At 37.5% G+C, this 21,945-nt stretch overlaps 1 protein-coding gene across 1 annotated transcript in view; it reads right to left on the bottom strand.

Moving 5' to 3' along the window:
• UBAC2 (UBA domain containing 2) overlaps nt 1–21,945 on the bottom strand; it is a 180,617-nt gene that overhangs the window by 40,746 nt on the left and 117,926 nt on the right. Inside the window, exon 7 of the mRNA XM_036893653.2 lies at nt 19,961–20,008. Within this exon, the coding sequence (XP_036749548.2) occupies nt 19,961–20,008 (48 nt within the window). The remainder of the gene's footprint in view (nt 1–19,960; nt 20,009–21,945) is intronic.

Below are 21,945 nucleotides of genomic sequence, written 5' to 3'. Positions count from 1 at the left end.
AATGAATAAAATAACAGTAGACTGACACTGAACAGTGACTAGTGGCTACCACAGGGGAGGGGTTGGGGTATGTGTGGGGGAAGAGGAGGAGGATGGGGCACACAAAAATTCTCAATCATAATATAAGTTGGTCATGGGGATAGCAGCACAGCATGGAGAATATAGCCAGTGGTTCTGTAACATTTTTCTATATTGACAGATAGTAACTGCACTAGTGAGGGTGAGGATTTAATGATATGGGTAACTGTTGAACTGCTGTGCTGTATACTTGAAACCAATATAAGACCGTATATCAACTATACCTCAAAAAAAAGAAGACACTGCAGATTTGGTTCCAGACCACTGCAATAAAGCAAATATTGCAATTAAGTGAGTCAAATGAATAGTTTTGGTTTCCCAGTGCATGCAGAAGTTATGTTTACACTGTACTGTATGTAGTCAAAGTGTAGAATAGAATTGCATCTAAAAAAATGTATATACCTTAATTAAAAAGTAGTTCACTGTTAAAAAATATTAGCTATCATCTGGGCTCTTAACAAGTAGTAATCTTTTTGCTGGTGAAGGGTCTTGCCATGATGTTGATGGCTGCTGCCTGATCAGTGTTGTGGTTGCTGAAGGCTGGGGTGGCTGCGGCCATTTCTGAAAATAAGACAACAATGAAGTTTGCCACATCTATTGACTTTTCCACTCATGAACAATTCTCTGTATCGGGTGATGCTGTCTGATAGCATTTTACCCCAGTAAAACTTCTTTCAAAACTGGAACCAGTCCTCTCAAATCCTGCCACTCACTGCTTTATCAACTAAGTTCATGTATTATTCTAAATCCTTTGTTGTCATCTCAACAATCTTCATAGCATCTTCACCAGGAGTCAAATCTATCTCATGAAACCACTGTTTTTGCTCACTGGGATGGAACAATTTCTCATCCATTCAAGTTTTATCTTGAGATTGCAGCAATTCAGTCACATCTTCAGGTTTCACTTCTAATTCTAGTTCTCTTGCTATTTCCCTGCATCTGCAGTTACTTCCTCCACTAAAGTATTGGAATCTCTCAAAGACGTCCATGAGGGATGGAATCAACTTCTTCCAAACTTCTGTTAATGTTGTTATTTTGACCTCTTCCCATGAATCGTGAATGTTCTTTAGTGGCATCTAGAATGGTGAATCCTTTCCAGAAGGTCTGCAATTTAATTTGCCTGATCAATCAGAGGAATTGCTGTATATGGCAGTTGTAGCCTTAAGAAATGTTGTCTCTTGAAGAATAAGACTTGAAAGTCAAAATGACTCCTTGATCCATGGTCTGCAGAATGGATGTTGTGTTAGCAGGCATGAAAACAACATGAATCCTGCAGATTTCCATCAGAGCTCTTGGGTGACTATGTGCACTGTCAATGAGCAGTAATATTTTGAAAGGAGTCCTTTGTTTGAGCAGGTCTCAACAGTGAACTTAACACATAAAGTAAAACATGCTAGAAACAGATGTGGTGTCATCCAGGCTTTGTTGTTCCATTTACAGAGCACAGGCAGAGTAGATTAAGCATAATTCTTAAGGGCACTAGGATTTTTGGAATGATAAATGAGTATCAGCTTCAACTTAAAGTCACTTTCAAGCTTCAAAGCCAGGCATTGACCTCTCCTCTCTATGAAAGTTCTTGATGGCAACTTCTTTGAATGTACAGCTGTTTCATCTACACTGAAAACCTGTTTAGTGTAGCCACCTTCAGTAATTAGATCTCCTGGGTCTGCATCAGCTTCTGCATCAGCACCTGCTGCTTCTCCTGCACTTTGATGTTACGGAGACGCTTCTTCCCTCGAACCTCATGAACCAACCTCTGCTAGCTTCCAACATTTCTTCTGCAGCTGCCTCACCTCTCTCAGCCTTCCTAGAATTAAGGAGAGTTAGGGCCTTGCTGTGGATGAGGCTTTGGCTTAAGGGCATGTTGTGGCTGGGCTGATCTATCCAGACCACTCAAACTTTCTGCATGTCAGCAGCAAGTCTGCTCCTTTCTTACCCCTCGTGTGGTCACTGGAGGAGCTCCCTTACCTTCCTTCAGGGACTTTCCCTTTGCATTCACAGCTTGCCTAACTGTCTGGAGCAGGAGGCCTAGTTTTTGGCCTGTCTTGGCTTTCGGCATGCCTTCCTCACTGAGCTTAATCATGTCTAGCTTTTGATTTAAAGTGAGAGGCTGCTCTTCCTTTCACTTGTACACTTAAGAGGCCATTGTAAGATTATTAACTGGCCTGATTTCAATAGTGCTGTGTCTCAGGGAACAGGGAGGCCCAAGGAGAGGGAGAGACAGGGAATGACTGGTTGGTGGAGTGGTCAGAATGCACAAAACATTTACTGATTAAATCTGCCATCTAATATGGGTGTGGTTTGTGGCACCCCAAAACAACTACAAAGTAACATCAAAGATCACAATAACAAATATAATAATAATGAAAATGTTTGAAATATTGTGAGAATCACCAAAATGTGACACAGAGACATGAAGTGGGCAAATGCTGTTGGAAAAATGGTGTCAACAGACTTGACACAGGGTTGCCACAAACCTTCAATTTGTAAAAAATGCAGTATCTGTAAAGCACAGTAAAGTGAAGCACAATGAAATGAGGTATGCCTGTATATCAAGTGGGAAGCCATAAGTGAAACATGAAGGTGACAACTGCATGTCCCAGGAGGGAGGGACACTGAGGGCTTTGGCAGCTGGCAGCGCTCTGATTTGTGTGGGGTTTCTGGGTGTGTTCACTTTATAGTGGTTTGTTCGGCTTCATGACATTTGGAATATAAAGATTTAAAAATAAAGAATAAAGGATCCAGAATAGCTAAGGTAATATTAAAGAAAAACAAGGCATACCAGATTTCAAGATAAACTACAGTTTGAGTAATTAACATAGTGTGGTTTTCATGTAGAACTACTGCAACAGACCTACAGAACAGCAGCACAGAGACAGACTGCTGAGGACCAGGGCATCCGGTATACAGCAGAATGGCTCAATAGAGGAAAAGACGCATGCGCTGTATACCTAAGGATAAACACGGAACAGGTTCCCCTTCCTGACACCACACACAAACTCCCAGTGGATTAAGGACACACACGATTTACACAACTGTAAATCTTTCCGCACAAAATATAAGGAATACCTTTATGGCACTGGGGTGAGAAAGGATTTTTAAATAAGAAACAAAGCACAAACTATAAAATAAAACATACATTTACTTACTTTAAAATAAAACATACATTTACTTACTTTACAATTTAAAAGCTACAGAATGCCAAAAGTTATCATAAATCAAGTGAAAAGACAAGTAAGAGCCTGAGAGAAGGGACTTGGAATTCTTGCAGTCAACAAAGGTAGCATTCAGAACACATAAAGAAAATCGAAATTTATGAGAAAAAGACAATCAGCCCAATTTAAAAAGTAGATGAGAAGGCAGTTTCAGAAGAGGAAATTCAAATGGCCAAAAAACACAGGAAAAGACATTTATCCTTACTTGTTTTTAGGAAAGTGAAATCTAAAATGAAATGTTAAATACAATAATAATCGGCAAAAATTGAATAATTTGGTATATAGTTCTGGTGAGGACATGGGGCTCTGAGAACTCTTGCACAGTTTCAAGGGAAGGTAAAGTGGTAGAACCACCCTGGAAAGCAGCTTGACAATACAGTGTTATTTTTGCTTTATGCAATCATGTGTCTTCTAAAGAAATTAGGAAGAAAAATAATGAAAATTCATGGTCATTGCCTGTGCTTGAGAAGTTCACAATTTAGTAGGGATTCTTAATTTTTTTTTGGGGGGGGGTGTAGGTCATAGATTACTTCAAGGAACTGATGAAGATTAAAGGTTTTCACTCTCCTGTTGATGTCTACCCTTGCCCCCCACCATCACGTATACACTCACAAAATTGTGTATTCAATTTCAGTAGGACCATCCTATGAAAAATTAGGATATCCCATCCAGTAATAAGCAATCAAATTCAGCCAGGGATAAAAATAGGGCTTTATGCTCCTTTGCTTCAACTTCTCTCTAAGGGTTTGCTTCCTTATTTGAATGTATGCTCTGGAAGAGGAAGAATTTTGGTTGGTTTTGATAACTGACCTCGGCACCTAGAAGAGCATCTGGCATATAGTAAATACCCTTTAAGTATTTGCTGGGAGAATGGGGAATGAATGAATGCTCCACAAAAATAAATGTTATTTTAGATTCTTTTAAAAGAAATTGCAAGTTGCCAGCAGACACACTTTTTTGGTGTTAAGTTTATACTCTCCTATATGACGAAGAGGTAGACTTAGCCTGTCCATGCCTCTGGTACACCAGCATGGCCTCAACTTATCAAATAAATAAGTGCTATTGTAAAATATTTTAGGTATTCACAAAGGATTAAAATCTGAAGAGCTTACTTAGAGAGTTTAGTTTCCTATAAATTCTTGATAATCATACCACCCTATTCTATGACAAGACGGGATAAGAAAAACTGCATTAAAATTTACCTAAGTTGTATCTCATCACTCCCCTCCCGAGAGCTTTGAGAGGGCATCACTTACTCTTACACTCCCCCACATTTATATGTTACTTTTAATTTTCATTGTCTCATAACCCTTTTTTGTATTGGGACTTCTGAATGTGAGTTTTCTTGAAATCCACAGGGTTTGTCAAACAGGAGGCTTTACAAATAGACCACACACTCAGATTTGCATGTCAAGAGGTGGGGGAAACACCAAGGCAGACAACCTGGCAGGCCCTGGGAGGGGAGGGGCGGGAAGCCCAAGATCAAGCTGAGAGGCCCAGTGACAGGCATGAGGCAGGAGCAGTGGTCTTGGGCAGGCCTGGGGTCAAGTTCAGGATGATCAGATAGTGAATCGAACAGTGGTGTGTGTCTGGGAATCACACAGCTGGAATCACCACCTTCAAGCAAAAGAGATCAGGATCCCCAGCTAGGAAAAGGGTCCAGAGGTCAGGCAACCAGCACGCATTCTGGGCCACATGCACTTCAATGTCCAGGCCCAGGAGCAGGCCACAGCTCTGGGGTACAGCTAGGGGCTCTCTGTAAGACAACATTTAAGCTGAGAATGAGACGCTATTACCTCATAAATCTGAGATGTAAAACAGCAAGTTGTTTTCATTTAGGCCAATAATAGACATGAGACATCTATTACACACTTACTCTGATTTCTCAGACTATCAGTCCTTTTTAGAAAGAGAATCATGAAATGTTCATCAGGCAAATAAGGAATTTAATTTGCTGGGTAGGAAACACACGAAACACTCTTGACTACAGAGAGTAAACCTCAACTGTCCTCTGGTCCTGCTCAGTGTCAGCATGAAACCACAGCATGCCAAGGTGAGAAACCATGGCCTGGCAATTGCACTCGGATGCTGATGGGTCTCTTTTTTCCAGCCCTGTGGCTGAACAAAAACCTACAGGGCAAAATGCACTGCCAGGGTCCGTGAGAGCCATGGTCCCAACATCCAGAAACCTATCACCTAATGGGACAAAGGATAAACCCAAGGAGCTGCCTTCCCAGGGGAAAAGCATTGCCTCCGCAAGACAGGGGTGAGCCGAAGGAATCAGCCTCCCCTTGCACCTGACCTCCATCCTACAGACTTCACATGCACTCAAGTCCTGAGGAAACCAGACACACTGAAGCCTTGTTCACATATTTAGTGAACATCTGTTATGTGCCAGGCTGTGTTCTGAAGACAGGGATACGTAGGCAACAAAACAAAGGAAATCCCTGCTTTAGTGGACCTGACATTTTCCTATTCTTTCCTCTTCACTAAAAATGCTAAGGAAGGAACTTTGGAAATTATTTATTTCATTGATCAAAGAATATATATGTAAATTAGGGATGCCTCATTATTTCTGCCATTTGTGATTATGAGATAATTATTCTTTTCTTGACAGAATCACGTAGCTTTAGCATTTATTGAAAGGGTCTTCCTGTCTTGTTCTTTGTCAAATGTAAAAATGATTCAGATGAATTTCCCATAGCTCTCATCTCTTTTAATATCATTTTAAAGTATAATTAAAACATTGGGTATCCTTCTGATTCTTGGGAAGCTGAATTGGGACAGAATTAATTAGACAAATCACAAATTATCTGTTTCTAACAATTATCGTAGAAAGCTCATAAATCTGATAGGTGAGACAACAGGAAGCTGCTCTAAGCTTTTCCTTTTGGAAAATCTAGCATCAGGAGGATTAGGTTAACTGTGCAAAGTAGAAAACCTCACCCTACAGTGGCATAAATACAATGGATGTTTATTTTCCTCTCTGTTAAAAAAGTTCTAACCATCTTAACTGCATTCCAGGCGGCAGGGAGAAGAAAATGAGTAAAGCCAAAAGGCTACTTTAGGAAGCCTTCCCAGACGTCCCACCAATATGTATGTTTACGGCTTACTGGACAGGATGCCAGGATTTAGTCTGAAGGCTATACTTAGATGCAAAGGTAACTGGGATATGGGATCTTTGTAGTTGGAGGCATTGCTGCCCCAAATAAAACAAAAGGTTCTGTTACTAAGGAAAAAAATACATTGGGAGACAACTAGAGACTCTAGCACATTAAAGGCTTAATCAAGTATTTAAATGTAAATAGTCTTTAATATTCTTTTTAACAAGGAGACTAGCCAAGCCCCCCTTAAAATTATATTCACTTTTATAAATTGACTCAACAAATTAAAATTAAGGGGAAAATAGGTTTATGTTAAACACATGTTTCTTATATGAGACTAAAAATAATAAGTTAAAAATGAATGTGAAGACCTAGAATGATTTATACATTTATAGATATAGACAAAAGGTGAAAAACTCAATGCATCCCAAAACCAAGAATAAGGCAAGGATGTCCACTCACCACTTTTATTTAACAATGTATTAGATGTCTTAGCTAGTGCCGTAAAGCCAAGAAAAATAAAAGGCACAAAATAGAAAGGAAAGGTAAAACATATAAAAAAAACATATTCCCTGATGATGTGATCACATATGTAGAAAACCCTCAGGAAACCACAGAAAAACTACCAGAAGAATAATTCAGCAAAATTGAGTGATACAACAGCAATATACAGATATCAAGTACATTTCTATATACTAATGGGAAACAGTTGGAAGAAAAATTATAAAAACAACTGTAATTAAAACAGCAAAAAAACCTAAAAATACTTAGGAATACATGTAGTGAAAGACGTGCAAGGCCTATACATTGAAAAATTTTAAACTGCAAAGGTGAATGAAAGAATTGTTAAATTTATGTAGATATATAATGTTAATAGGATATTTAAAAATAGTGTTAAAATAGTGAATTAGTTATCTATTACTAAAGAACAAATTATCCAAAACTCAATGGCTTCAAATAGTAAACATTTATTATACATGTTTTATGTGGGTCAGAAATCTGGGGCAGCTTAGTTGCACGGCTGTAGCTCAAGGTCTCCTGTTAGGCTGTAGTCAGATGTCAGCCTACCTGCACTCATCTGAAGGCTTGACTGGGGCTGGAAGATCAGCTTCCACAGTGGCTCAAAAACACAACTGGCAAGTGCTGATTTCTGGCAGAAGAGGCCACAGTTCTTTGCCATGTGGACCCCTCCACAGGGCTGCTTTACGGTCCTCATGAAATATGGCAGCTGGCTTCCCCCAGAGCAAATGATCTTAGAAGGAGCAAAATGGAAGCAGCTGTGTCTTTTATGACCTGCCCTTTAGAGTCATATTCCATCATTTCTGTCATATTCCACTTATTATAGGTGAATCACTAAGTATATCCCACACTCTAGGAGGTGGGAATTAGACTCTATCTCTTAAAGTATAAAAGAATTTGTGGGCATAATTTAAAAATCATCACACTGACACCCTCTCCAAATGATCTACAGTTTCAATGCAATCTCAAGCAAATCTTAACTTTTTTTTAAAGAAGTTAAAAATGCATTTGGAAAGTCAATGTTCCTAAAATAGTTATAAAAAGAAGAAAGTTGGAAGACTTACACTATCTAATTTCAAGATCTACCATAAAGTATTCAAGACAGTATGGTACTGGCATAAATCACTGGAATAGAAAAGAAAGTCAAGAAATAGACCCACTCTGGTCAACTGATTTTCCATGAAGGTGCCAAGGTGATGCAAAGGAGGAAAGAGTCTTTTTCAACCAATGGTGACAGAACAGTGCTAGATATCTGTATGGAAAAAAAATTAATAACCCTTACCTTGCAAGCATTACACTCAAAATGGAACTTAGACTTGAACGTAATAGCAAAAACTATTAAATTCTATAAGAATTTAATCTTTGTGACATTAGATTAGCAAAGATTTCCTAAATAAGACATCAAAAGTGCAAACTATTTTAGAAATTGAAACACTGACTTAATTGAGATTAAAAACTTCTGCTCAATGGAAGACACAATTAAGGAAACAAAGAGGCAAGCCACAGACTGGGATAAAATTTTTACAAAATTTATCCAACAGAGGGCTTATATCCAGACTCTAAAAATAATTCTTTTAACTCAATTATAAGACAAATGTGACCCAGTGAAAAAGTGGGTAAAAGATTTGAACAGAAGGAAGATATACAAATCAAACAAAGATATACAAATGGCCAGTAAGCCCATGAAAAGATGCTCAAATCATTAGTCATTAGAGAACTGCAAATTAAGTGTATCATCACTACATGCCAATAAGAACGACTAAAGTTAAAACGACTTACAATGCTGAGTTTTGGCAAGGATGTGGAGCAATTAGAGCTCTCATGTATTGATGGTGGAAATGCAAAATGGCACAGCCCCCTTGTAAAATCACATGGTACTACTTCACAATGCTAAACATACATTTATCATATGACTCAGCAATTGTACTCTGAGGTATTTACCCAAGAGACGTAAAAACATGTCTGCACAGAAGTATGTACACAGCTGTTCACAGCAGCATTATTCATAACAACTCAAACCTGGAAGCAACCCAAAGGTTCAACTGGTGAGTGAACACACTGTGGTGCAACCATACCACAGATTAATACTTACATAACAATGAATGAAACAGTAAGTAATAAAGCACAGACTGATCTCAGAAACATCATGTTAAGTGAGAGAAGTGAAGCACAAAAGAGTTCATACTCTTCAATTCTAATTGTATGAAATTCTAGAAAAGGCAAAACTAGAATGCCATAAAGAAGGCTGGTGGTCACCTGGGCATGGCAGGTGGGTGAGAGGAGAGAGCAAAAGGAATGAAAAAATTTTGGGGTGAGAGGACTGTTTTCTGTCTTGATTGTAGTGGTGGTTACATGACTCCATACCAAATATATCGTCAAATTCACCAACCTGAATACTTAAAATTAGTGAATTTTATTGTATGTAAATAACACTTTAACAAACAAGAGAGAAAAAGAACTTTTCATTAAAAAGTGATCTGAAGTAATAAAGGCCATATATGACAAACCCACAGCCAACATCATACTTAACAGTGAGAAGCTGAAAGCTTTTCTCTTAAGATTGGGAACAAGACAAGGATGCCCACTCTCCCCACTTTTATTCAACATAGTTCTGGAGGTCCTAGCCACAGCAATCAGACAACACAAAGAAATAAAAGGCATCCATAATGGCAAGGAAGAAGTTAAACTGTGACTGTTTGCAGATGACATGATATTGTACATAAAAAACCCTAAAGAACCCACTCCAATACTACTAGAACTAATATCTGAATTCAGCAAAGTTGCAGGATACAAAATTAATACACAAAAATCTGTTGCATTCCTATACACTAATGATGAACTAGCAGAAAGAGAAATCAGGAAAACAATTCCATTCACAATTGTATCAAAAAGAATAAAATACCTAGGAATAAACAAAATAAAGGAAGTGAAAGACCTATACTCTGAAAACTACAAGATACTCATGAGAGAAATTAAAGAAGATAGCAATAAATGGAAACACATCTCGTGCTCATGGATAGGAAGAATTAATATTGTCAAAATGGCCATCCTGCCAAAAGCAATCTACAGACTCAATGCAATCCCCTATCAAAATACCTACAGCATTCTTCAATGAACTAGAGCAAATAGTTCTAAAATTTATATGGAATCTCAAAAGATCCTGAATAACCAAAGCAATTCTGAGAAAGGAGATTATGCTCCCTGACTTTGAGCTCTACTACGAAGCCACAGTAATCAAGACAATTTGGTACTAGCACAAGAACAGACCCATAGATCAATGGAATAGAATAGAGAGCCCAGATATAAACCCAAGCATATAAAATCAATTAATATATGATAAAGGAGCCATGGACATACAATGGGGAAATGACAGCCTCTTCAACAACTGGCGTTGGCAAAACTGGACAGTTACATGTAAGAGAATGAAACTGGATTATTGTCTAACCCCATACACAAAAGTAAACTCGAAATGGATCAAAGACCTGAATGTAAGTCATGAAACCATAAGACTCTTAGAAGAAAACACAGGCAAAACTCTCTTGAATATAAACATGAGCAAGATTTTCATGAACATATCTCCCTGGGCAAGGGAAACAAAAGCAAAAATGAACAAGTGGGACTATATCAAACTAAAAAGCTTCTGTACAGCAAAGGACACTATCAGCAGAAAAAAAGGCATCCTACAGTATGGGAGAATATATTCATATATGACATACCTGATAAGGGGTTGACACCCAAAATATACGAAGAGCTCACGTGCCTCAACAACCAAAAAGCAAATAACCCGATTAAAAAATGGGCAGAGGATCTGAACAGACACTTTTCCAAAGAAGAAATTCAGATGACCAACAGGCACATGAAAAGATGCTCCACATCACTAATCATCAGAGAAATGCAAATTAAAACCACAATGAGATATCACCTTACACCAGTAAGGATGGCCAGCATCTGAAAGACAAACAACAACAAATGTTGGGGAGGATGTGGAGAAAGGGGAACCCTCCTACACTGCTATTGGGAATGTAAATTAGTTCAACCATTGTGGAAAGCAGTATGGAGGTTCCTCAAAAACTAAAAATAGAAATACCATTGAATTTACCCTAAGAAAACAGGATCACAGATTCAAAAAGATATAGGCACTCCTATGTTTATTGCAGCACTATTCATAACAGCCAAGAAATGGAAGCAACCTAAGTGTCCATCAGTAGATGAATGGATAAAGAAGAGGTGGTACATATACACAATGGAATACTATTCAGCCATAAGAAAGAAACAAATCCTACCATTTGCAACAACATGGATGGAGCTAGAGGGTATTATGCTCAGTGAAATAAGTCAGAGAAGGATAAATACCAAATGATTTCCCTTATTTGTAGAGTATAACAATGAAGCAAAACGGAAGGAAAAAACAGCAGCAGACTCACAGACTCCAAGAAGGGACTAGTGGTTACCAAAGGGGAGGGGTGGGGGAGAGTAGGTGGGGAGGGAGGGAGAAGGGGACTGAGGGGTATTTTGATTAGTGCACATGGTGTAGGGGGGTCATGGGGAGGACAGTGTAGCACAGAGAAGACAAGTAGTGACTCTGTGGCATCTTACTATACTGATGGACAGTGACTTCAACAGGGTAGAGTGGGGACTTAATAATATGGGTGAATGTAATAACCACATTGTTTCTCATGTGAAACCTTTACAAGAGTGCATATCGATGATACCTTAACAAAAAAATTGGAAAGAAAAGTGATGTAATGATTTAGAAAGATCTAAACATTTCTAGACACATAAATCATTTTAAATTTTATGAAAGGGGTGAGATTTTAGGAGACTAAAAACAACCTTTGGAGACAAAAATTGGTATCTTGAAAATGTTCCCAAGTAACATAAACTAACATAAGAAGACTTTTTGATTATAAGCTATGCTGTTGTTTACAATGAATAAATCCAAAATCACATGCATTGATTTGACCAAATTCCTTTCCAGAGGTTATCATCAAAATAAAAGAGAAATACCTATACAATCAGCTCCAAAGAGGAAGGAATACTGGACATGTCTATTTAAAAAACTCAGTTTAGAGAGAGTATCAAAATTGATTCAAGATTTTCCATCTCTTGACAGGAAAACAATGTGAAGACCCTGTGGGAGAAGGTTCTGTGCTGGAACTGACATAATAATCTAATAGTAATCATCTCAAATGTAAAAGCATGGGTGTTTTTCATGGTAACCTTTCCTATCTCCATTCCTTCTTCCTTTGACCAGCAGCACCACTGAACCAGCTTAATATAATTAAAAGTATTGTTTAAACTTTCTCAGAGACATTCTTCACTTCATTTTCTTGCACATGACAATGCCAGAAACACAAGGCAATAAACACAAGTTTGTTGAAATCAGAGGTTAGAGATGCATTTTTAACTTATCGTGAGTTCAAGTTAAGTATCTTGATGATCAGCGTAGCCTTGGCTGAATTCTTCCGATCAGGAAGAAGGTCGATGCTGCCAATGGGATAGAGTTTTCTTGGTTTATCGGTCAGCCCATCACATTCACAGCAAAGGCTGCAGAAGTAGTTGTTGATATGTGACCTTTGGCACCTCTGGGTACTTCAAAAACTTAATGTATCTGGGTTTCCCTCCAGAATCATGTCTGCATTGATGATAAGCAGGGCCTCATCTTAGTGCTGTAGTTAAGGGAAAATCTTTATATGTGAGTGGATGTATGTATGTGCCTTGTGGTTGAAACAGACATGGATGAAAGCCTTGAAAGGCACAGTGGAAGGCAGTGGACCCACCAGACCAGGAACAGAACACCTGGCCTCTAGCCCCACTTCTATCACCCATCAGTTGTGCAATCTCAATGTCAGCTGCTTCATTGAAAATGGGAAGCCAGGTTCTCCACCACTGCAGAGATGGTGTCAAGAAACTTGTAAGGCAGTACACACTGAAGGCATACTGATGATCACAGCACTGTACAGTGTTTTATAGCATTGTTTTTATATTATTATTTTGATAAAACTGAATTTTGAAACAATTATTGATAGAATGCAGATAAAATAGCAGACATTATGCTAAGCACTGGGGATTAAAAAGAATAATGTACAATTCCTGAACTAAAAGACAGGAATGAAAGTCAGGACTTAAAGGAGTAAGATTTTCCTAGGAAAAGAAGGAATCTAATGGTGAAAGAAGAGATATAGTTGGGAGAAACTAAATATGCTTATGCAAAGTTACCTCTTAAGAGCATAGACACTAAGGCTAGAGTATCTGAATTTGAATTTTGTCTCCACTACTTATCAACTTGCATTCTTGGTAAATTACTTAAGTACTCAATGATACCTTGATACTAAATTTCAGTACCTTATAGCAAGCATTTATTTGTCACTCATCTTACATGTTGGCCGCAGCCCTGCTCTATGTGTCTTCATTCTGGGGTCTGGGCTAAAGGAGCAGCTTCTATTTGGCACATGCTTTTCTCATGGCAAAGGAAACAAAGCAATGGTGGAATCATGCTATGGCTCTTAAAATGACTCTTGTGAAGCATTCATCACTTCTGTTGGTATTTGAATGGTTAACGTAAGCCAGAGGAAAAAAAAAATACGTGTTAACAGAGCACGTATTAGCCCTGTGAGGAGGCCCCTGAAGAGAGTGGCAGCAAATATTTTGAACAAAAAGATTTGAACAAATAACATTATCTACTACGAGTGCTTGGTACATAACAAGTGCCATGTGCTTTTTAAAGAAAAACAAGTGACTGCGCAATGGTACAGAATCCTGAGACAGGGCGGGACATTCTGGAATAGCCAAACATTCAGTGTCACTGAAGTACATGGTACAAAGGGGTGAGAGTGGTACATGGCAGAGGCCAAATTCTGAAAGGCTTTGAAAAGAGAATATACTTTTGCCTATAGGTAAAAGATAATATATTTATTTTATAGCTATATTTTATATTAGCTATATTATACCTATATTTTATGAGGCACTTCTGTGACAGTTTTATCAAGACATGGTCTAGTTTCATTAGATTCTTCACTGAACATTTCATAATCAAAGTCTATTAGTCCCTCCTCCCCGTGTAGTATTTGCCTAATAAGACATTCCCTGTCAGAGCTGGACTGAGTTGCAATTGCTATGATCAGGCAGAGGTCAGAGGGCTGCTTCCAGTAGGTCTAGGCTACTTGAGTCAGGACAGGGAAGGTGGCATAGAGAGGAAGAGGGGAAAAAGGAAGACAGAAGGTATGAGTCAATTAATATGGGAGAGAATGTGTGTGTGATGTGTAATGGACTGACAGGCACTCAGTGCAGTGTTGGGATTATAAACACTATGTCTGCTATAAGGTGAATACGCCCTTTGACTATGGATTCTTCCTAAGGACCTCCTATCATCTTCTACTTCCATATGTGGTCCTTTCACAAGCTCAATCAACCGCACAGCTCTAACCAGCCTTGACTTCCCTCTGCAGCTTCTGTCCTCATTTCCAATGAACTGCTAAGGAAAATCATCTCAATCCTTAAGATTCAACTGAAAACCTTGGGCATCAGATGAGTTATCTGACCTGCTACAATGTACCCCTCCTTGGTCAATCTGGAGAAGAAATCTAAGAGAAGAAAGAATAAGGAAGAGAGGCAAAGGAAGCATGAAGAAAAGAGAAAGACATGAACAACCCAGGAGGGCACAGAGGACCGAACCCACCATTCTCAGTCACCCGAGAAGCAGGTCGGCTACCAAAACATACTCTAAAGAAGTTTAGATTGCCACAGATTATCCTATTCCATAAACTTTCCCTGTTATGCTATTCTATGACTTGGAAAGCAAATTAACACAAGGTTATATTCAATGCTCTGTCTTCTACAGTTACTGTGAGACAATGTTTTGTGTTTCATCTTTAAAACTGCTGGGGAGGAATGAGAGGATGGCAAATCACAGCCCAGAAGTGAGCCATCCTGACTCCTTCAAGATTGCTTACTTTTCCTTTCCCCCTTTCTATGATTTACAAACCCTAGTAAGATTCTATAATCATGTACCATTGTGAAGTTTTGTTTGAAAAACTTTAAAGATCCCCGTTGCCTACAGAAAAAAAAACAAACTTAGACCATATTCAAAGTCCTAAATAATCTGATGTCAACCTATGTTGCTCATCTTGCCTAGGACAGATTTTTCTTTCACACTCAGGTTGCTGATAGCAACATAATCAAAATCTGATATACTGTACAGAACAGGTAATAAATGCAAGAAATGGGTAGATCATGAAGGGATATGGTGAAGGGGAGAAGCCTAGTGTCTGAGAAATATAGGCCTGTGTGTTAATTTGCCCTGAAGCAACTTGAAAGAGGGCCAAATAATGATAAATATGTGAATCATAAAGAGATAAAATTGGCAAAAGCAGGCTGTTTCTGTTTTAATCATGCCCAAATCAGCCCAAGCCTGAGATTTCAGGTTTTGAGAATTAGAGTATATCTCAGTGGTAATGACTACTATGATTCATAAAACAGCCAAAAATGAAGAAGTGCAAGGATATGGATTGCCCAAAGTCTCTCTGCAGAACCACAAAAAGAACTTAAAGTTTAAATATTTTAAGGGGGTTAAAGTAGTATTAATGTGCAACAAGACCAGTGGAAATGTGAATATGTAAAGAATGGCCTCAAATTTTGAAGGTCTCTCAACAAAGTTAACAAACAGTTAAACATGATGGTGAGAATATGACAGAAGTGGGAGTATACTAACATTTTTGAAGTTCTTGCTTAAACTGAAATATTTCACTTGGCTATTATAGCCAAGCTTTCCAATTACACTTACAACCTTTCATGAAAATAGGTGAATTTTCAATATTAAATATTGGTATTAAAAACCAGAATTGCCAAAGGAGGAACAATATAACATAAAAACAAGTTTAGTGATACATGTGGATAATCTCAAAGCAATCTTCAAGCAAAATTGAATGCCCCTTACCCTTTCTGGGCAGCATCTGGAATCTCTGACTGATCACAACATGGAACTGAAGAGTGACAGCTGTCCTCAGCAAACTAACTTGCTATTGCTCCTGGGAAAAGCTCAACACTTTTCCCTGCCTCACCCAGGAAAAAAAGCTTAGTCCTAACTCTTTTCTGTGACACCACTAAAGACGGAAAGTGGACTTTCAACTAATAAAATACAGTACTGATGTAACTTACCAACTTCCTTCTCTTTTAATCAGTGGGATATTTTATCAGAAACATTCATAATCACACAAGAAGAGGTGACATAAAGAAAGATAAAACTTAGCCTCACCAAAGTAAGTCCTTCAATAACTAAATGCAATAAACTCAAAGTTGGCAGCTTTTCAGGGAAGCATGAGTAAAGTCTGTGGTTTCTATGACAGCAGGTAACACATGACTCAAGTTTTACACAGATATCTTTTTTTAAAAAAGTTTTCTCTTAAAAAACACACAGTTGCCAGAATGAAATAGAATTACTTCCTTAACATATATAGTATGTTAGGACAACTATTCCTTTCAACACTAAAAGATAAAATTTCACCAAATACGTTTTCTAACATTCCCCCCCTGAACAAGGAATACCATCTGTGCATTTCTTTTTGGTAGTAAGAGTTTTATTTTCCTTTTAGAATTTTATTTGGCATAAAAACCAACAAAAAAAAAGGGAAGTCCCTTGATATATATGGAGAGTGGAGAAGTCACATTGAGCAAGAGACATCTGGGACAAGCCGTGGCTTTGTGAATCTCAGACTCTGATCCTGTAATTAGTCGGGTGTGAACCAGACATTCACAAATAACTTTAATATCCTCATTTATTCTTATCTAAAGTACACCACAGTAAACTAAGTATTTCATAATAAAAATGTGGTTTTCTGGAAAAAGTCAGAAACAAAATATTCATTAAGTTCAAAACATGCACCAATACTTATGGTTTAGCATGAAGGAAAACTGGCTCCAATTATCAATGATATTAATCTTTTTAAGTAAACATCTTATCATCCAATTATGGCGGAATAATAATAAAGAACAAGGCTGATATGAAGATTTATCAGATCTATGTTCATGGCAGGAGAGCAGTAACACTGGCTGAATTAATCACTGTAAAAAGTGAAAATTCACAAGTGTTTATTAATAGAGGGATAACTTAAATGCTAAATTCATCTAGGAATTATATTCTAAATACTGTGCAATTTGATTCACTCTTCTGAAACAAGGGATTTTTACGCTAAAAATGTGTTAAACTCCTGATTCTTTAAAATAAAAATAAAAGAAATAACTCATTACTTATTAAGCACATATACTAGAAAAGACTGTGACCACAACTTGCATATTTTAGACTTTAAAAAGACTACAAAGAGATGAAAATGCAATCTCTAATTCTAGAGCACTAAATGTCACAAAATGAAACTTTCTGAGGTGATAGGAAGCACTTAATTTGAAACCAGGAGTCTGAAAAAGAAGAAAGAAAATTGGAAATCTTAAAACAAATGAGTCCCATAATGAGTTATCAATGAAGGGTTTGGATAATGACAAAAAAAATCAATCAATAATAAACTAACACAATGAAACAGTGTACAATAATGTACTTCTCAAATTCTTGAATGCTTTAGGAAAATATCCAAAGGACTCGAGACCACCATTGCTAAGAGAAACAAAATACATCACAGAAGAAAGAGTTAATTCTCATGCTCTCTCACTATGAAAGCAATGAGCTATTTATTGTTCACAGGCCGGTTAAATAGCCATCAGTCGAGTTGGTAGTTCAAGTGGGGGTGAAAGCAGACTAGGAAGAGCCTGGCAATGGTGTTCCAGAGAATCAGTCTGATCCTAAGTCACTACAAGTCCTGAGAATACCAGGTGGTTCAGAGGTTTGAAGACCTCACAACAGAGTCAGCTCTATGGTCCCGAAGCAAATCATGTATCTGGGTATCTGAGAAAAATACTTCAGAGAGGGGGAAACAAAACAACTTGAATCCCTAGAATTTTGGCTGGAAGCTGTGGGGAATGAAGGATTAAACTGTATATGAAGAGAACAAATATAGAAAAGGAATAATATAGAGAGCATAAAAGAAGGAGAGAAGTGAGCAGGCTTAAAGTTACGACACAGTGGGCCAAATACCAGTTCACCCAGGGAATGAGAAAAGTGATAACTTCCTTAAAATTATGCAGTGGCATGCATTATTATTTTCAAATCCTTTCCTTGTGATGTTAAACATACTACTATGAATTCACTCTGTAATTTTCTTAGTCTTTTCCAAGAAAGAAATGAAAACTACATTCCATACACACTAGTTATAAACTTATTTTTATATAAATTTGGGAGCTCAAATTTAAGTCATGGATGAAAAATAAAGCTCAATTTCATGCTCTAGATTTCTTTTCAAAAAGCTCATAATTGGAGTTAAAGACAAATGCTTAGTAAGGTAAAAAATAATAATAATCAAGGGCATTTCACTGGAGATGGCTGGTAATTGCAGATATGCTTTGGTTGTGTAACTATACTCCTATTATGTTAATGTGTGTGCGCAATTTAAGTAGTAGCTTAAAACCTATGCATGCTGAAGTTACTCTACAAGAAGATATGTCAAAAGAAATAATCAATCTTCCCATGTTTTCTTCCGTCTGCTACTTCTATAGCTTTTCTTCTTCCTTCCTAACTACAACCCTTAAATAGAATTCGTGCCTCATATCAAATTTACCGAGTATCATAATTCTTCCAAGTGGTAAAGATACCTCAAGACAAATGCTGGGCCTAGAAGCTACAGGGCATAAATATGCAAAGAAATAAAAAGCTAACCATTTCAAACAATAAGGCTTCTCTCTCACTTACCAACTTTACATTTCCCTGTATGACCCTGGAAGATGACTGGTTAGCCAGAGACGGGTAAGATTCCTCAAGGGAGGAACAACCTAAGACAGGCACAGTCACAGGGGGGTCATCAGGTGAGAAATTGGGGATCAACAGAGGTGAGGCTTAGAACCTCACCCCCCCATTCTGAGAGAAATCTTCTGCATACGTGGATGTTTTATTGCCCTTGTCTAGCTTGGATTAACACATAGTCTACAGGCACACACCTGATCATCTACATTTGCTCTCTTACAACACTAAACTATGTTTTCTACCTTTATCTTGTATCTACCTACCACTTCAGCATTTTATTAAAAATAATAATAATAAAGAGAGAAATGTGGTATCCACATATAAATCAAGTATAAAAACCAAATGAGTATTCATATTTGAACTGTTTATAGTTCATAATGCATGAGCAAAACCAAAAGTTTCTGTGAGGACTGCCCTTGTACTGTTCACTATGTAACTTAGTCATTATGTAAGAATTTGTTCTCCATGTAAGAACTTGTTTGTTATGCCTCAGAAGATTGGAGACTGACGAAAATTAGGCTTGGGGTGGATTAATGATTGTGCATTGAGCATTGACTCCCCTATACAGAATTTTATTGTCGTTAACAACCATTTGATCAATAAATATGAGAGATGCCCTCACAAAAAAAAATAATAATAATAATAATAATAATAATAATCAAGGGCAGCAAGGGGATGGGTGAGAAGAGGACATTCCAGCCTTCAGAGCGAGGATGCCATTCAAATCCTCAGCTCATTCTCTTCTTGCCTCTCCGGCCACACAGCCTGATGAGTCTTCTGTCAGTTCCAAACCACCTGACTTTCCATTTAGCCTTATTTTTTTCCCCCTTGTATGATAATGTCTTTTTACAAAACAAGCAGAACATCTCTCATTATTTTTGATAAATTCAACTTCTTCACTTTCTTTTTGTCACTTTTTTTCCTACTATGAGTGTGAGTACAAATCTAACTTAAAAATAACACTGACCAGAAACTCTACTAAAACATCTACTAAAACTTACCCTGAAAACAGACAAACTGACCTCCTTCATCTCAGTTATCCCTGAACTGGACCTTTTTCATCACTAAGTAACACAGAGACAGACTGGACATTAAGAGAGAGGAGGAGACAACTGAATACGACCTATAATCTAAATATGATATTTCTCCTAAAGTGTCTTCAGAAAGGGGAGGGACTGGCGAAGAAGGAAAATCACACTTACAAGTCCACTTATGGCTACAATCCAGATGTAGGAACCAGAGGTGAAAAGCTATAAAAGAAAAAAAAAGCAACTAAAAATGAAATTCAACTGCCAGTCACACATACTTATTTTTATGTAATTATGGTCAAAACCAATTATGTTAAGTATTAATTATATGTCTTAATATAAGCAAAGAAAAATTAATAAATATCAATTCTGTTATTTAAAAGAAAATAATATATTAATTTTTCTTTTTTTAAACCAAGGCCTCAGCCTTTCTACAGCCTAAAACAGATTGGTTGAGCCTGCCCACTGCCATGCAAAGAAAAATAAGGGAAATTCACGCATATTCCTACTGGACATTAACTGCTTTAAACAAAGTTAAATACCACATATAAAGAAATTATTAGAATTAACAACATAAAAATATGTAGTCATCATCCAATGCTTAGTGTTAAGTAATGACATATAATATTAGTTTACATAATTCTCTCATTTTCATTTCTCATCTTTGTTACTCTAAATTTAGATGAGAAGACTTTTCTGCAAGCATGTCGGTCCATCTCCAATGCTAGTCTGCTTAACTGAGTATTCTCATTCCAGTTCACCAAAGGAGCAAACTAAGTAAGGATACCAACGTCATTTAATGGCAAAAGCAATTAGAAGTAGGTCTTATGAAGTCTCTCCCTTTGTTTTCCGTATCATTTACGTTCGAAAATTGTGCCCAGGGTAAAAAAAAAATGTCCTAAGACATCTCAAAGTGTTCCTGCAAGGAAGAAAAGACTTGTAGCCTAGTGCTTGTTCATATTTAGATCTTTAGTTCATATTTAGAATTTAGTTTAAGTACTTCTGCTTATAGAGAAAGCAGCAGGATACCCAGGTGCGTTGCTGACATTGTGCTAGATGAAAGCCTTAAAGTTCTGCACATTTATCAAGGATACACAGGAAAAATAAGATACACAGAAAGAAGACAGAGACAAGGTAAGTGCAGGTAAAAAGGAGGCTGATAAAATATTTTTCTGTAAGACTAAAAATCTAAATAATAATAAAATAGCTAACACTTTCAAAGCACTTAATGTGTGTACTATATGCCAAGCAGAGATCTTAATGCTTTTCCTATACTAAATTTACTGAAACCTCCTAATAACTCTATGAGGTGTGTTCTATTATTAACTCTATTTTACACATAAGAAAACTGAGAGGTTATGTAATTTGCTCAAGGTCAAGAGCTGGTGGGTGGTGGTGCTGGAAGTACCCTCAAGTGGTCCAGATCCACAGCCCATGCTTGTGACCTCTCCATGCTACAGTGTCTCCTGCCCATGTAAGAAGAGTGTATCATTCATCTTGTCAGTAAATAATTATTTCCTTTGGACTCTTAAGCCCTTCATCTTATTGTGTGTGTGGTCCCAATTGAGTCCACTCATTTTTTTGACAGTATGTGTGTTTTCTCACTGCAGGGCTCCCTGAGCTCAGTTGCTACATCTCATACTGTATTTTATCCTTTAGAGGCCCTAACACAAGGCATTACATGGCTGACTTTCAAACCATCTGATACTTACATGACCCTTCACAAACATTTTTGCTCTTCTGATAATGATTAAAGTAATTCATTTGTCACTCACTCACTCATTCATTCATTCATTCATCAAATGTCCCTGGCTTCAGGAAGTTGTTGTGCAGGAGATAGAATGGCACAGAAACATGTGCAAAGGTCCAGAGGGGAAAGAAGAAAGGAAAAAACAGAGACTTTGAGAATAAGGGGTTCATTCTCACTTCAAGGAGGGGATGGGTGGGAGTTGATACTGGATCAGCAAGAAGAGCCTTGGATGGCATTTATGCTAAGGACTTCAGATTTTATCAAGAAACCAGTGAGGTATCTCCACTTCTGCTTTCTAATATCAACTTCTACCTCACCAAAAAAAAAACCCACAAAACAAAACAAAAAACAAAAGCAAAAAAAAAAATTCATAATCTCAGAAAAACCAATGGTGGTAGCTATAGAGACA

The sequence above is a fragment of the Manis pentadactyla genome, chromosome 17 (assembly GCF_030020395.1).
Source record: "Manis pentadactyla isolate mManPen7 chromosome 17, mManPen7.hap1, whole genome shotgun sequence".
Taxonomy (NCBI): domain Eukaryota; kingdom Metazoa; phylum Chordata; class Mammalia; order Pholidota; family Manidae; genus Manis; species Manis pentadactyla.
The sequence above is the reverse complement of the archived record's forward strand: the minus strand, read 5'-3'. Positions and strand labels throughout refer to the sequence as shown.